We start from the raw sequence: 15,154 nt of genomic DNA on the forward strand, positions 1-15,154 counted from the left end.
TTGTGGGTCAGGCTGGATGTAGAAGTGATGCAGCGGCAGCAGGATGACTTGTGGATCGATTAATGGATCGCTTGTAATGAAAGAAGAAATTACAACCTGAACGTCACAACAAATAATGGTTTTATTGAACGGCTGAGACTAATGAGAACGTTTCTCCAGGAAAGACAGAGAACTGGAAATCTGGTGCAAGGATTTGACTGGAAATGGTCACATGTTCTTTCTTTTGGCATGAAACAGACACCTTTAGGAGCGGTTTAGGAGTGGTGTCAGAGACCGTGGACCCCCACTGTAACTGAAGGTGGTTGAACACAGCCAGGAACATTCAAGAATAGTCATGAGCAGATAAGACCACCCATCAGGAGGGATAAAGGGGGAGGTTTCTGGGACAGCCAAACTGGGGGACCATGGAGGTCAGCACAATCATGGTCAATTGTAAAGTTTATTATAGTTGACCTGAATAATAACGACTCTTATCAAAGAAACAAATTATTAATTCATTTGTGTTGTAGATGGCCTTCTTGAAAATAAAAAATGTTTAAAACCTACTTGTAACTTGTTTAAAAACCTATCAAAATGGGTTTCAATAGCAAAAAAATGGTTAAAAATAGCAAAAATGGTGAAAAAGTTGGTGAAATTGGATATTTAAATAACATAAATGGGTTAAAAGTGGCAAAAACAGGCACAAAAAGTGGTAAAGGCGGATTAAAAAGTGGCTTAAATGGCATTGGATCTCAAGAAATTGGTGGAAATTAGGTGGAATGGGAAAGGAAATCGATATAAACTGGCAAAAATGGTTTAACTGTGGTTAAATGGGCAAAAGAAGGTGTAAAAAGTGGTTCATAGTGGCAAAAATGGGTCAACAAAGGTAACAATAGGCAGAGAGTGGCAAGAATTGGTTTAGAACTAGGCAGGAAAAATGGTAAAAAGGGTTTAAAATGGACAAAATTTGTTTGAAGTGGCAAAAATGACTTAAAATTGGCAAAATTGGTGTTAAAAAGTGATGAAAAAGGGTCAACATTGGGTCAAATTGGTGTAAAGTGGCATCAGTGTAATTCAAAAAATATTCTTAGTTCTTTTTAGGCATCTGTGACACCCCCAGATCCTGCAGGGATATCAATAAGGTCACTGATGCAATCAATACAAAATTAAGATTCCTTTCTCTTTTACAATTTAAAGTCCTTCATTCACCTTTAAACATAAATGTAATTGTGGTTATTTTGAGCCATTTTGCAAATTTGACACAAAATGTCAATGATAATTTTGTCATTCTCATTTTAACTGCTAAAAACGTACAAAAATAAGGAAAGCAGGATTTTCTTGCTAACTATTCTAGAAACACTAACACTTTAATGTTTGCAAAATGCATAATATGTCCTGCTGCAGAGAAAACAATGTACATTAACTGGTATTTGAACACACATTTCAGGTTACAGAAATATTGCACCTTGTGCAGTTTGAATGATGTGATCTATATTTCCATTAATCACTCAGCCTCAGTTCTGTTAGTGTATATTATGAATGCACTCAATACAGTAATATTTATTCTACATTTTGCCTTAAAAATTTGTTTAGAGTTGTTGTTTTTCTAAGCTTTTATTTTTGCCCGAGGCACATCCGAGATCCAGCCAGATTCTTAAGGCACACTGTGTTCCTATCCATGCAGAACAGCCTCTTTAATATTTGTTACAGCATATTTTGTTATTATAGTTGTATTCATGTGTGGATGTAAAATTCAATGACAGTTACCTCAGTTTAAACATTAAAAGTTCCCATTTTAACCTCTTTTCCCCCATCTTGCCACTTAAATTTGCGTCTATTATTAGCTTTTTGAAACAAGTTTGCACACTTTTAACCCATTTTTGACACTATAATTATCCATTTTTAATCTATTTTGCATATTTTTTTACCCCTTTACCACATTTTAAGCCGGGTTTATCACTTCCCCCCATCATGCTATGTTAAATGCATTTTTGACACTTTCTCAATCACTACTTTTTCTGCCCATTTTTACCCCTTTTGACCCATATTTGCCCCTCCTTGCCTTTTTTTCACTGTCAGAGCTGCCTGAAGAAACACCAGTGTGCTTTGTCACATCATTTAAGAATACGATTTGACTAAAAAATAATGCCTTACATGTTTAGACTTTTACTGACTACACTCATGTAAAATATCTTTAGCTTTTGTCAGCTTTCTCTAGACTAAAACTACCAAAACAAAAACTAATAGTTATTTTCATTTAAAGACAAAACTCTGCCTTCAAGCATGCAGGAAAGTCAACAGCTTCCTCCTGACATGACTCACATCATCTGAAACATGAGTATTTATGCCTTTCTTTGCTGCTATGAGCTCCAGGAGTCATAAATACCCCATAAACATCCCCTCAGCCATCTTACATAGAAGCACCTGCAGACTGGATGACATTAAGGTAATGTAATATATAAATATAAAATATAAATAAAGTACCAAATATTATGCTTCAAATGTAAACATATGAGTCACTGATGGCTGCTTACTGTGGTTTTTCTTTTGTTAAAAGATTTACTTTGTGTTTTTTAAAAGGGTCGACACATATTTGGCTGGTTGCTAAAGCTAACATGCTAGCTCACTAGCTTGTCTTACATGATAAGATTTAAGATTGGAGATTTAACTGAGGTATGGAGTGCTGCTTTCAAATGTATGCTGGGGATTTTTGAGATGGTTTGATAATGAATGGGATGCTGAGGTTAAAGCTACTCATGGCAGCCAAACATAATCAAGTCAAACTGTGGCTAAACGCTGACGAACAGTTGTTTTCTCTCTGCTAGCATTGTTAGCTCCAACTGCAGTGCTGTCCAGTGTTCATTTTGGCAGCTATTTTTAATTTCAGTTTAGTCTCTAAATGAAATGCATTTTAGTTTAAGTCACATTTTAGTCATTTCTGTCCTTTTTAGTTTTAGTCTAGTTTTAGTCGACGAACACTCAAAAACATTTTAGTTTAGTTCTAGTTGATTAAAAGTCCTCACATTTTAGTCTTTACTTTTAGTCCAAGCATTTATTCTCTTGCCTAAATCTGGTACCAGATCATGGTAGTGTGCTCTCTGCACTCGGCTGAACCTGGGGTCCCTGCTTTCTACAGCTGAGAGGTAGAAGAGCTATAGATGCTTTTTGACAGATTTACCCGCAGTGGAGAAATATCACAGATTTTGAATGTCCAGTGAAAACTAAATTACAGTTTAGTCTAGTTTTAGTCATCTTGATGAAAACTAAACTTAGTTTTTGTCAGTTCTAGTCATCACAGATCTGTTTTTGTTAGTCTTAGTCTAGTTTTTGTCATGGAAAAAAAGGCTGTTGATGAATGGTTTTAGTCAGAGTTTTAGTCGAAATTAACACTGCAACACGTAATGTGCAAATATAGTAGCATTAAAATACAAATAAATTTTTACAGTGCTGCTTTCAAAACAATTTAAATTGAAGTTTTTTTTTTTCCTTTTTTAAATAAAGGCGCTGCTACAAAGTGCAATAGTAAACCTAAAGGCCTCTCTGCAGCTATTCTGTGAACCTCTCAAGTTCTCCTTAGAAAAATAATTGCAGCCTTTTATGCTGTTATGTAATTTCAAAGCATGACATCACAACTGTGATTACATTAACTGTGCAGCCTCAGTCCTGACTACCAGTTCAGAACCAACGGCATAAAGCAAAACTACATTTCATCGCATGAATAATGGAAAAATCAGCAGAACATGAGAACTTCAGTAACTGATAGCTGCAGCCTCACGGTTATTTTTCATTTCTTAGAGATTAAAGAGGAGAAGTGAGGTTAAAACTCCCCAAACCATCATTACAATAAAATCAGTTAATGCATGTAGGAATAAATGCATCACTGTGTGACGACTTCGTCATCGTTATAATCATCTAGTGTTCATGGCTGTGGCCACAGACCGCACAGCTTTTGCATCAGGCTTCCTCAGAGAGGAACATATCTGTGTTTGTGCATGATCCACTCTCTAAAAGGTTCTGAAATGATCTTAAGAAAACAGAGGGAACCCTGACAGCCGACTCCTCTCTACACTGAGGCTGAAACATGACTTTATTTGCTGATTAGAGCTTCAGGAGTCATAAATAAAAGCATCATCTAAATGTCACAACACAGAGCCCTCAGACTCCTCTCCTCTCTCCACATGCCTGTTGACACTCTGGAGGAGCTCGTCCTGCACACAAACCGCCCACTAGTGGTCGCTCTTTGACCCCCCTACGTGGATCCATCGCCTTTTAATTTAACACACTTGTACGTGCAGACTTCACGTGCACATGAGCAGCAACACAGCCAACCCCAAAGGCAACTTTCCCCAGCTCCACCTGGATTCATTTTCCCTCTGCAGGACTTCTGAAGGGAGCTCTAATTTTCATGCACGTCCCCAAACGGCAGCAAAGCAATAAAAATGCAAATTTCAATTTGATCAAATTACACCCACATCACTCATAAAGTCCACTCCATGCCTCTGCTTACCTGATAAACACTACCGTTTCCCACAAATAGATCCCCAGTGCGTTTAGTCGGCACATTTTGGCCAGTCTCATTTTGTTTTTGGAGGATAGAAAAAAAAATCCTTTAGTGGTGGAAGAGGAGGAGGAAGAGGAGGAGAGGGGAGGGGGGGCTGTGATTATGGTTTATGACCTCCAAGGTGAGCCGGCAATGTTCATGACCTCACAAGCCGTGAAATCATGCTCGCGAAAATCCACAAAAATCCAGCCCGGAACTGCGTTCAGGACCACGGACAGAGGCAGGCAGTGGTACCCAGGCTGCAAGGAGGAAGCTCGTCCAGGTTTTGGCTCTTGGGGCGGGGGGGGTGGGGGGCAGAGAGGGGAGGAGGAAGGATGTGAGATGGTTAGGCTCACAGGCTGCTGTTAATTGACACACAATTAGACCCTCTTAAGTCCAGTCTGTGCGATCCACAGCGCGTAAAGAGGAAATCAGACATATTCCATCAAAAAAAGAGCTGCGTAAATGCGTCTCAGTGTCTCCAGAGGTCTTAAAAACTGTGCGTAAAATCCCCAAATCCCACAAAGAGAATAGTCCCACACTCAGATGTGCTGCTTTTCTCTCACATGCATCCCACAGGCTCTGGATCCGTGCGCTGGTGCAGGAGTCCCGGCGCTGCTGCTGCTGCTGCTGCTGCTCAGAGAGGGAGATGTGCAGGTAGAACAAGTCTGCCTCCCTTTCTTCTTCTCCCTGTCTTTCTTCTTCACCTCCTCCTGCTGCTGCTTCCTCCTCTCGTAGTCGTCTCCCAGGGGCGAGTAGTAGTAGTAGTAGTAGTAGCAGTAGTAGTTGGCGCTGAGGCAGCACGGCTCAGCTACTCCCATTGTCTGCTGGTGGTCAACTTGGAGACGCACCGGCCGCTGCTGCTGCTGCTGCTGCTGCGCTCTGCATCCGCTCCCATCCGAGCTCCGCGTCCGACACAAAGATGATAAATAGATCTATCCCCTCCGGACAGGTGAGAGTGTTACAAACACGTACGGGACAGATGTGGAGCCTCTTCCATGACATCCACACTCACGCGTACTCACACGGAGGTACAGAACAGACGGATCAGGCAGCCCCGGCGCGCTCCGACACTGTATTTTCTTGCTGCAGTCATTTAGCAAACTCCAAAAAACGCACCTCGCAGCGGACAGACACGCCCACAGGATGATCTCATTGGCCAGTGCGGCACCGGAGGCGACGGTGATTGGCTGCCGGAGTTGTCACTAGCTGAATATGAGCTCTGCCCCTCGTGCACAGAATCCCCCCGAGGAGAAATCACAGTAAGAACTTAACTGATGAGTTTACATGGACTCAGAGATCAGGGCTCTGCGCCGTTAGCGAAGGGAAGCAGGATTCCTGTAAGGCACTTCAAACACCGAGGTGAGTCATGGTACTGGATAGGGAGAGAAAAGACGGAACTACGGAAGAGGATTAGGGTCAATGGAAAAAACTAGCTCTCAGAGGTCTGAGTTTATAATCAGAGAAGTTGGAGCTATTTTAGTTCAGTGACTCATAATCTTTATCATCAAACCATTAAAGATGAATAAACCGGTAAATATTTAACTCAGCATTTAAAAGAATTATATTTATTACAAAGTATTTTCAAGCACTAGTTAAAACTTGTAGTTATGGTGAAGTAAAATGATGCAGAAACTGTTTTTCAAGAGATCAGTTAACCTTCTAACAATGCCTAAACATCAGGTTTTTAGTTAATAAGAATTGAAATAATAAATGTGAACATTTCTACAGAGTAAAACAGGGATAATTAAACACTATGGGTGGGTATATTGATAATCAATAGATCATTTTTAATTGTGTTTATAAATAAAATGTAAACAAGAATGATTTATGGTTGATGAAACTAGGACTGTTATGGTTCACAGAGGTCAGGGTTTGGTTTTTTACCTGGTGTATGGGGTCACGGTTCAGTTAGAGGTAACCTGACACGCCAGATGGACTGTTGCATGAATGTATTTCACATTAATCCAGGAAACCACCTAAAAAAACATTTGGGAAGGGCAGGACTTCTAAAAAAATCTCGGAAAGGGATTTTATATATAAATTTATGGGTGTAGCCCAGGAGGAAGAGAGAGTACTGATTACCTGGGCCCACAGTAGGGAGGGGCCCTTGAGAAGATGCAATGAAAATTGCTATTTATTTTCTCATAGTAATTACTGTAATTACTGAATGAAAAGTGACAAAATTAATTGGCCAACAGACTGAAATTTGTATGAAATAATAAAATGGAATACTGGGGGGCCCTGCTCAACTCTTGAAAATGTCCAAATGGTGTAGTCCAGCGCTGTGAAATAACAGAAGTACATTTGATTATATATATATATATATATATATATATATATATATATATATATATATATATATATATACAGTCATGGACGAAAATGTTGGCACCCCTGGAATTTTTCCAGAAAATACACCATTTCTCCCAGAGATTGTTGCAGGTACAAATGTTTTTGGCATACACATGTTTATTTAATTTATGTGCATTTGAGCAATAGAAAAAAATCAAAGAAAAAAGCCAAAATTAACATAATTTTACACAAAACTCAAAAAAATGGGCCGGACAAAATTATTGGCACCCTTTTAAAACTGTGGGTAAATCATTTTATTTCAAGCATGTGATGCTCATTTAAACTCACCTGTTACAGTAACAGGTGCTGGCAATCTAGAAATCACACCTGAAGCCAGTTAGAATGAATAAAAGTTTACTCAGCCTTTGTGTTGTGTGTCTGTGTGTGTCACACCAAGCATGGAGAAGGGAAAGAGGAGCCCAGAATTGTCTGAGGACTTTAGAAGCAAAATTGTGGAAAAATATGAACAATCTCAAGGTTTCAAGACCATCTCCAGAGATCTAGAAATTCCTTTGTCCACTGTGTGTAATATAATCAAGAAGTTTATAACCCATGGAACTGTGGCTAATCTCCCTGGACGTGGACGGAAGAGAAAAATTGACAAAAGAATGCAACGCAGGATAGTTGGAATGGTGGATAAACATCCTCAGTCAACTTCCACACAAATTCAGGCTGTCCTGCAGACTCAGGGTGCAGAAGTGTCAGCTGGGACCATACGTGGTCATCTGAATGAGATGAAGCGCTATGGCAGGAGACCGAGGAGAACCCCACTGCTGACAAAGAGACATAAAAAAGCCAGACTGGAGTTTGCAAAATGTACCTGAGTAAGCCTCAATCCTTCTGTGAGAACATTTTGTGGACAGATGAGACTAAGGTAGAGCTTTTTGGAAAAGCGCGTCATTCTACTGTTCACAGAAAACAGAATGAGGCCTACAAAGAAAACAACACAGTACCTACAGTCAAACATGGTGGAGGTTCAAGGATGTTTTGGGGTTGTTTTGCTGCCTCTGGCACTGGGTGCCTTGACTGTATGCAAGGAATCATGAAATCTGGAGACTATCAAAAGATTTTGGGCTGCAGTGTAGGGCCTAGTGTCAGAAAGCTGGGTCTGCGTCAGAGGTCATGGGTGTTCCAGCAGGACAGTGACCCCAAACAAACCTCAAAAAGCACCAAGAAATGGTTGGAGACAAAGCTGGAGAGTTCTGAAGTGGCCAGCAATGAGTCCAGATCCAAATCCCATTGAACAGCTATGGAGAGATCTCAAAACTGCTGTTGAAGAAAGAACCCTTCCAATCTGAGAGACCTGGAGCAGTTTGCAAAAGAGGAGTGGTCCAAAAATCCAGTTGACAGGTGTCAGAAGCTTGTTGATGGTTATCGGAAGTGATTGGTTTCAGTTATTATTTCCCAAGGGTGTGCAACCAAATATTAAGTTCAGGGTGCCAACAATTTTGTCCGGCCCATTTTTTGAGTTTTGTGTAAAATTATGTCAATTTTGTCTTTTTCCTTCTGATTTTTTGTGTTGTTCCAATGCACATAAAGGAAATAAACATGTGTATACCAAAACATTTGTTGATTGCAACAGTTTCTGGGAGAAATGATGTATTTTCTGGAAAAATTCCAGGGGTGCCAACATTTTTGTCCATGACTGTGTATATATAAAACTTAGCACAAAAAGTAAGGAAATTTGTGTTTGGTACATTTTTTCTTTGTTGTAAAAATGCTTCTTGGTAATAAATCTTATACTGTTGGAAAGCCTGTTCATTACCCTTTTAAATGATGCCACATTTGTAAGGAACATGCATTTGTGGGATGAGCTGCAGAGCTGAGTATGTGGTGTTGCGGCCATGAAAAATGAGCCAGATCTTCTCTGCCAGTGCCAAACAGCTGATTTTGCTGCTGCTACTGACTCTTGTTTTGAGCTTCTGGTACCCCCAAGACAGCACCTGTGAGCATGGGCCCTGCTACAGCGGTCAGTCGATGTCTGCTTCAAGAATCAGCATGCCATGTTTGGCTGATCTGGATCGGGCCCGTGCGATAGGGCAACTTCAAGCTGGTGTTCTGCAAAACCAAGTTGCGGTATGTTTGGAGTGAACCCTAGTACCATCTCCAAACTGAAGGCCAAGTTCCATATTGGTCAGATGTCAGAGACAGGCCGGGAAGTGGGCGTCCCAAGAAGACAATTTCCTCACCCTGTCAGCACTTAGGTACCGTAGGCTGTCTTCTACAGATTTGCAGTCAAGGTTTCCAGGACGATATGGCCGACGGCTCTCTGCCCAGACAATTAATTGTTAAATTGCCAATATGTCTTGTTTCTTCAAACTTCAATAATCCAATCCACCAAACACCAAACAAGAGTCAGTGGCAGAATAAACTGTTTGACATTGGCAGAGAGTATTTGGCACATTTTTCATGGGCACAACCCACATACTCAGCTCTGCTGCTCATCCCACAAATGCATGTTCCTTACAAATGTGGCTCCATTCAAAAGGGAAATAAACAGGCTTTCTAACAGCATAAGATTTATCTATCTGCTCTCTTCTAATGAAAATGAGGGAGTAGGGGGAAGTAGAGCACCAAGCCACGTCAGGGCGTCTCACCCTGAGCTCTGCCTCCCCCACTTTATTGCTAAGCTCTCCTCCAGTCTTCCTAATTGTCTCTTGTGTATTTCTTCAGTTTTATGTGAAATGGTTGTACCTGGAATAGTTGTCTTGTAGTTGTAATCATGAGTGTTGTTAGGGAAGGTGGTACCAGCATTATCACTATACTGGAGCTTGCATGTATGGAGCCTGGGTCTGCTGAAGGTGGTATGCTGTTTAGGCTGTGTGTTCATGTGGACAGGTAGGTGTAATAGATCAGGGATTTCCTCACTGAGCACTAATCCTTTTGTAGGGCACAAGTATCCTGTGTTAATTCAGAGTCAAGCCTGCCCACAGAAATTGACAGGCTTTTGAAAAGCCGAGTAACCCTTCACCCCCCCATGCCATGATATGACGTTGGACCATTGGTGTTAGCACCATCCACCTGGCTACTAATCACCTCCTCGACCTCAGCTTCTGAAACTGATTGAAAAAAAAAAAACGTTGTTGCAGGTTCTGGCTGGGCTCCATAGTTTAAATTTACTGTCAGGTAACCTCAGTGACATCACAGCTGAAGGGCTCCTTCCAATTTTGTGAAGAGGGGGTTAATATCTTGAAAGAGGCAACAATAAATAACAACAACATTTGTTTGCTAGCCTCCATGGGCCTCTTATGCAGCCAGGTCTTAGGAAATCTTTTCTTGTCTTGAGCACTATCATGCAAAATCACAGCTTATCCTCTCTATCTCTGCTCTCCAGAGGACAGCACTGGATTCTGGCCCTTTAATGTGTCTTTCACCATAAATTTTAGAGCTGCAGGTACGGCTGAATGTAGATGACCAGTGTGATAGCTGATGGGGTCAGAGCATGAAGATCTTAGGTTTGAATAAGTCATGTTTGTTTCTGAGTGAGTCCCAGTTTTCCACATTGTGGTCAAGTTTTACAGCTCTATCTCTGGAAACGCCTCATGATTTGCATATTGATGGATTGTAATTCTAAAGAGGATTACACAAACTAATCCGATAATTTTACAAGAGAATTTACACTGTGCTTAAACTACTTACTACGAGCACTCGGATTAACTGAGTGGTGCTTTACATCGTCCTAAAAGTTGCATGAAATCTCCGAAACATTGATATGATAATCTGACAATGACTCCTGTGACTGTAGCACACTCATCCTCCTCCTCTTCCTCCTCCTCCTCCTCAGGACCGTTTTGTCCGAAGTGTCCGCTGGAACGTGACTCTGATTCTGAGCCTGCAGGCACAGAAGGAATCACAAGGCTGAGTGATACTGGGACTGGGAAACACACACCACACACACACACACAATCCCACACTAATACACACACAGCGCACAAGAGCTGCTGAATATGGAGATGATGTCTTCATTAGTGTAAAGGGAAGCTGCTCCTTCCACAAGGCTCCTACCTCAGACTAGAAGCTCAGAGTAAATAATGGAAATACTTCATGTCAGTCAAGTCAAGCCAAGTCAGTATTTCAAAAATAGGTCATGTTACGGAGCAGAAATTTGCCTGAAGGGCTTCACAATATGTGCAACATATTACACACGCAATTTTAAATCACTATTCTCAGCTCTTGATTAAGAAAAGGAAAAAAAATACAATATTTTCTTTAAAAAAGGAGAATAAAAAGCCATGACAAAATAATGGTTTCCTCTTAAGATAGAAAACTTTAGCTGTGTTTTGCCTGTTCTTTCACATAAAAAGTCTTTTTTTCCAGGAACACTCTCATCGTACGTTTAATCATTTTACTGCAAAATGGAAATGAAGTTTTACTTGCAGGAAAACTTATAAAGATGCTCTCTGGGTTATTCAAGCTGCATGCTTTGACTTTCATGGGAGCACATAGCTAGAAACACCCATAATGATAGATTTATGAAAATGTATATTGAATACAAAAAAATTAGCTCAGACGCAATTGGTCAATAGAAGCATGAATTTCATTATGAGGGTGCAACATGTTTAATGCTACAACAGAGGAGGTGAAGCCTTATCCTATAAAGGAGGAGGCTGGGGTGGAGGAGGTGAAGCTTTATGCTATAAAGGAAGAGGCTGGAGTGGAGGAGGTGAAGGTTTTATGCTATAAAGGAGGAGGCTGGGGTGGAGGAGGTGAAGCTTTATGCTATAGAGGAGGAGGCTGGGGTGGAGGAGGTGAAGCTTTATGCTATAAAGGAAGAGGCTGGAGTGGAGGAGGTGAAGGTTTTATGCTATAAAGGAGGAGGCTGGGGTGGAGGAGGTGAAGCTTTACGCTATAAAGGAGGAGGCTGGGGTGGAGGAGGTGAAGCTTTATGCTATAAAGGAGGAGGCTGGGGTGGAGGAGGTGAAGGTTTTATGCTATAAAGGAGGAGGCTGGGGTGGAGGAGGTGAAGCTTTACGCTATAAAGGAGGAGGCTGGGGTGGAGGAGGTGAAGATTTGCCAGCAGCGTCAGTGTTGAGCCCAAGCGGCAACCTCCGGTCCTAAAAAATGAAGCCAATGCGGAAGTGCCAAAAATTGCTATACCCCGACTGTCCACTTGAGGCTGGCTGCAGGAAAACTGGAAGTCGCATTTGCACAAATGTTAAACAGCTGGTTTTGACACACAAAATAAACTGGTTTACAGCCTGGTTCAAAACACCAAACGTGTCTCATTTGCTAGTGTCTTATTGTGCTCCCACTGTGCGGGGGGTGAATTTTTTTGTACCATGATCGTTTGGATTATATTTAGGATAAACCTCACTTCACGGTGATTGGCGCGTCTCATTTGATTGACAGATAGCTCGGCAGGCAGAGGCTCTGTTTCTGTCAACCGGAATGCTAACTAGCAGGCTGACAGGAAGTCACGCTTAGTTGGCGGGCCGTTAGGTTGATCCAAAGTTTGGTTGAGACGGCAATTTCAATATCGAAGCATCCACGGATTGGCTTCAAAAGCCGTTTTACTCCGCCTATTGTAAGCAGACGACTGACGTCACACGGGGTTTGTCCTAATCTTTCTACACTCTATAGTTGAGCCTCAGCTTTAATGCAAGCAGGGATTAGTGAGAAGGATCTCATATCTAAATATGCTAAAGGAAAGAGCTGTGATTGGCTGCGGGAGCTGGGAGGCGATAATTGGGATCAGCTGGCTATCAGCTGATTGACTTGCTCACTGGTCTGTCTGAGTTTTTAAAGTAAAATTAGACATAGGAGCAGTGGTGGACTTTTTTACATCACTGTGGCCACAGGGAGACGATGGAGTGACTGAACCAAAATGTGCTGAAAGGGACGATAAAGCGTGTTATATGTTTTTAATTTATGGACCTTAATCACATCAGAATTAATGCATTAAAGCTCACAGCCATGTGTATGCATGCATGTGCTGTTTTAGCACAAAGTCACATAAAAGCGACTCTGCCAGTGACTGGCCTAGCATGTATACTTCTGCAGTTTTATCTGTTTTTGTTTACCCATGTGCACAGTGGTTCTTACACTAAACAGGGACCTCTGATGAAACTGAAAAGAAAAACTGACCCTTTTTTTCAGAGTACAGTTGTGTTAATGTGGCCTAAGACAAAGATCTTCTTCGAACGATTTCAGTGGAAATGAGTGAAGTGTAGATGCCAGTGTCTGGGATATATGGCTGCAGACAATGATGCAACCAGTCAAATCTACTTGCTTTCATCCTTAAATATCAGATACCTATTTATACAGTTATGACTTTAAAAAAGATGTTATCATGATAATAATGATATGGCTCATACTGACATGAGGTTTGGCCTCCATAACAGAACCAGACAGGCTTTGCCACATGACAGTTCCTTCCTTCTAATTCAGCTGGAAGTCGAAAGTGGAATGCAAAAGAGGCATGATGAATATTTAAACCATTACACAGCCATTATAGCTCTTTATGTAAATGTAGAGTAAGTGCTGTGGTGGTTATTTATAGTCACAGCAGGCTGTAATTGGCTTCAGTGGTTGTTTGGAGAGGGTCTCCTCACCCAGCTGACCCATCACCACAGAAGGTTGGACTAATGGAGGAGGTTGGGAAAGCATGGAGCAGCTGTGTGATCTGGAGGTTCAATCACTGATAGAGAAATTATTACTAGTAAAAGTTTAAAAAGCAAAAGCCTGATCTTAGAATAGTGGGACCAAAGAGAATATTCGGGCTGATTTGCTGACACATATCTGACCACAGTGAGGCCCTAGACTCTTCTGCCCACCTTCTCTGATGTGAAGTAGCTGTTGGTCATGCAGACGAGGCTCAGCCATCTCCTGCTAAAATAAGCAGGAACTTCCATGAAAACAACGGCAGCAGGACAGAAATACGTATATTTTCCTTCAAACCTGTGTGCACCTCTTAGTATTAAAGTTCCGGCACAGACATGCAAGTTAGCCATGCAGTGGGCACTAACACACCCCCATACTATCACAACTATTGAATTATGTGTTGAAATCCAAAATAAAACAAAAACATTTTAAATGCAAAATAGTCGAATTTAAAGGTTGTTGGTGGATGTGCGGCTACAATTTGCATTTGTGTTTCTGTTTGACATTTTGTGGTTATTTTTTGTAAAGAATAAGCCTAAATCAGGGATATAAAAAGTCTGCTTTCTGACTAGAAATAAAACAACTTAGCCTCTGCAGATGTAGTCATCTTACTACTACAACTTGGTGCGTGTCTGTGTTGATTTGCATGCCACACCGTTGCTCCAATTTCCTTGATACATCTCAGAACATTTCTTGGGTATATCAGTTCAAAAATGGTGCCATAAAAACATCATAGATATGTACGGGTTTTGAATAAAATCCTTAAATGTCATAATTTGGGGACTTTCTCCGTGTTGTGAAGTGACTGTGGATTGCTATTGCATCTTATTGCCAACAGAGGGCACCAGAGCAACATGCAAAGTGTGGGTGATTATAGCAGAACTGAGGAAGCTGCCGCAGGACTGTAACTTTAGTGATTCATTGATAATGATGTTGAGAGTTCGTTTGATCAGTGGCGTACATGGCATGAAATCAATCCATTTTCTATACCGCTCATCCCGTTGGGGGTCGGGGCGGTTGCTGACAACCAGGCATGCTCACACCTATGGCCAATTTAGAGTCACCAATTAACCTAATGAGCGTGTTTTTTGGTGGTGGGAGGAAGCCGGAATACCTTGAGAGAACCCCATGCATGAACTGGGAGAACATGCAAACTCCAGACAGAAAGGCCCTGACCGGGAAGCGAACCTAGGACCTTCTTGCTGTGAGGCAACAGCGCTAACCCTGCGCCGCTGCGCAGCAGGAAAGAACCTGGTAAATGGAATTGAGCAGTGAGGTTGGTGAACAAAGTCAAGGACCCACAACAAAAGCTCCAGCAGGATATTAGAAAATGCTACAGATGCTACAGAAAACCACCTGCCCTAAGACTGCAGGCTAGTTAATGAAAAATGTCACAACTGTGAAAAAATCTGCAGAAACAAGACAAGGGGGTAAAGAAAAGATTGCAGAGTTTAAGGGGGAGAAAATAAGTATGAAAAGAGAGCTAATTTCACACAGGAGGAAGGGGGAGATAAAATGAGGATGGAAGCAGCTGGCGTTGTTCTGCCAGAGATTGCCAGGATAAAATAAAAGCTAAAGTGGAATATGAAGACATCACCAAGACTTTAGTTGATGTGAAAGGCTCAGGAACCATTTTAGTTCACATAAATGAAAGTGTTCATTCTTTTACTGTGTTTTAAA

The 15,154-nt window shown here is 41.4% G+C and overlaps 1 protein-coding gene across 1 annotated transcript in view; it reads right to left on the reverse strand.

Annotated features, from left to right (window-relative positions):
- glra1 (glycine receptor, alpha 1) overlaps positions 1-4,542 on the reverse strand; it is a 239,053-nt gene extending 234,511 nt beyond the window's left edge. The window contains exon 1 of the mRNA XM_041797891.1: positions 4,487-4,542. Coding sequence (XP_041653825.1) covers positions 4,487-4,542 — 56 coding nt within the window. The remainder of the gene's footprint in view (positions 1-4,486) is intronic.
- Positions 4,543-15,154: the final 10,612 nt, after the last annotated feature.

Source organism: Cheilinus undulatus, linkage group 10, assembly GCF_018320785.1.
Source record: "Cheilinus undulatus linkage group 10, ASM1832078v1, whole genome shotgun sequence".
Lineage (NCBI taxonomy): Eukaryota > Metazoa > Chordata > Actinopteri > Labriformes > Labridae > Cheilinus > Cheilinus undulatus.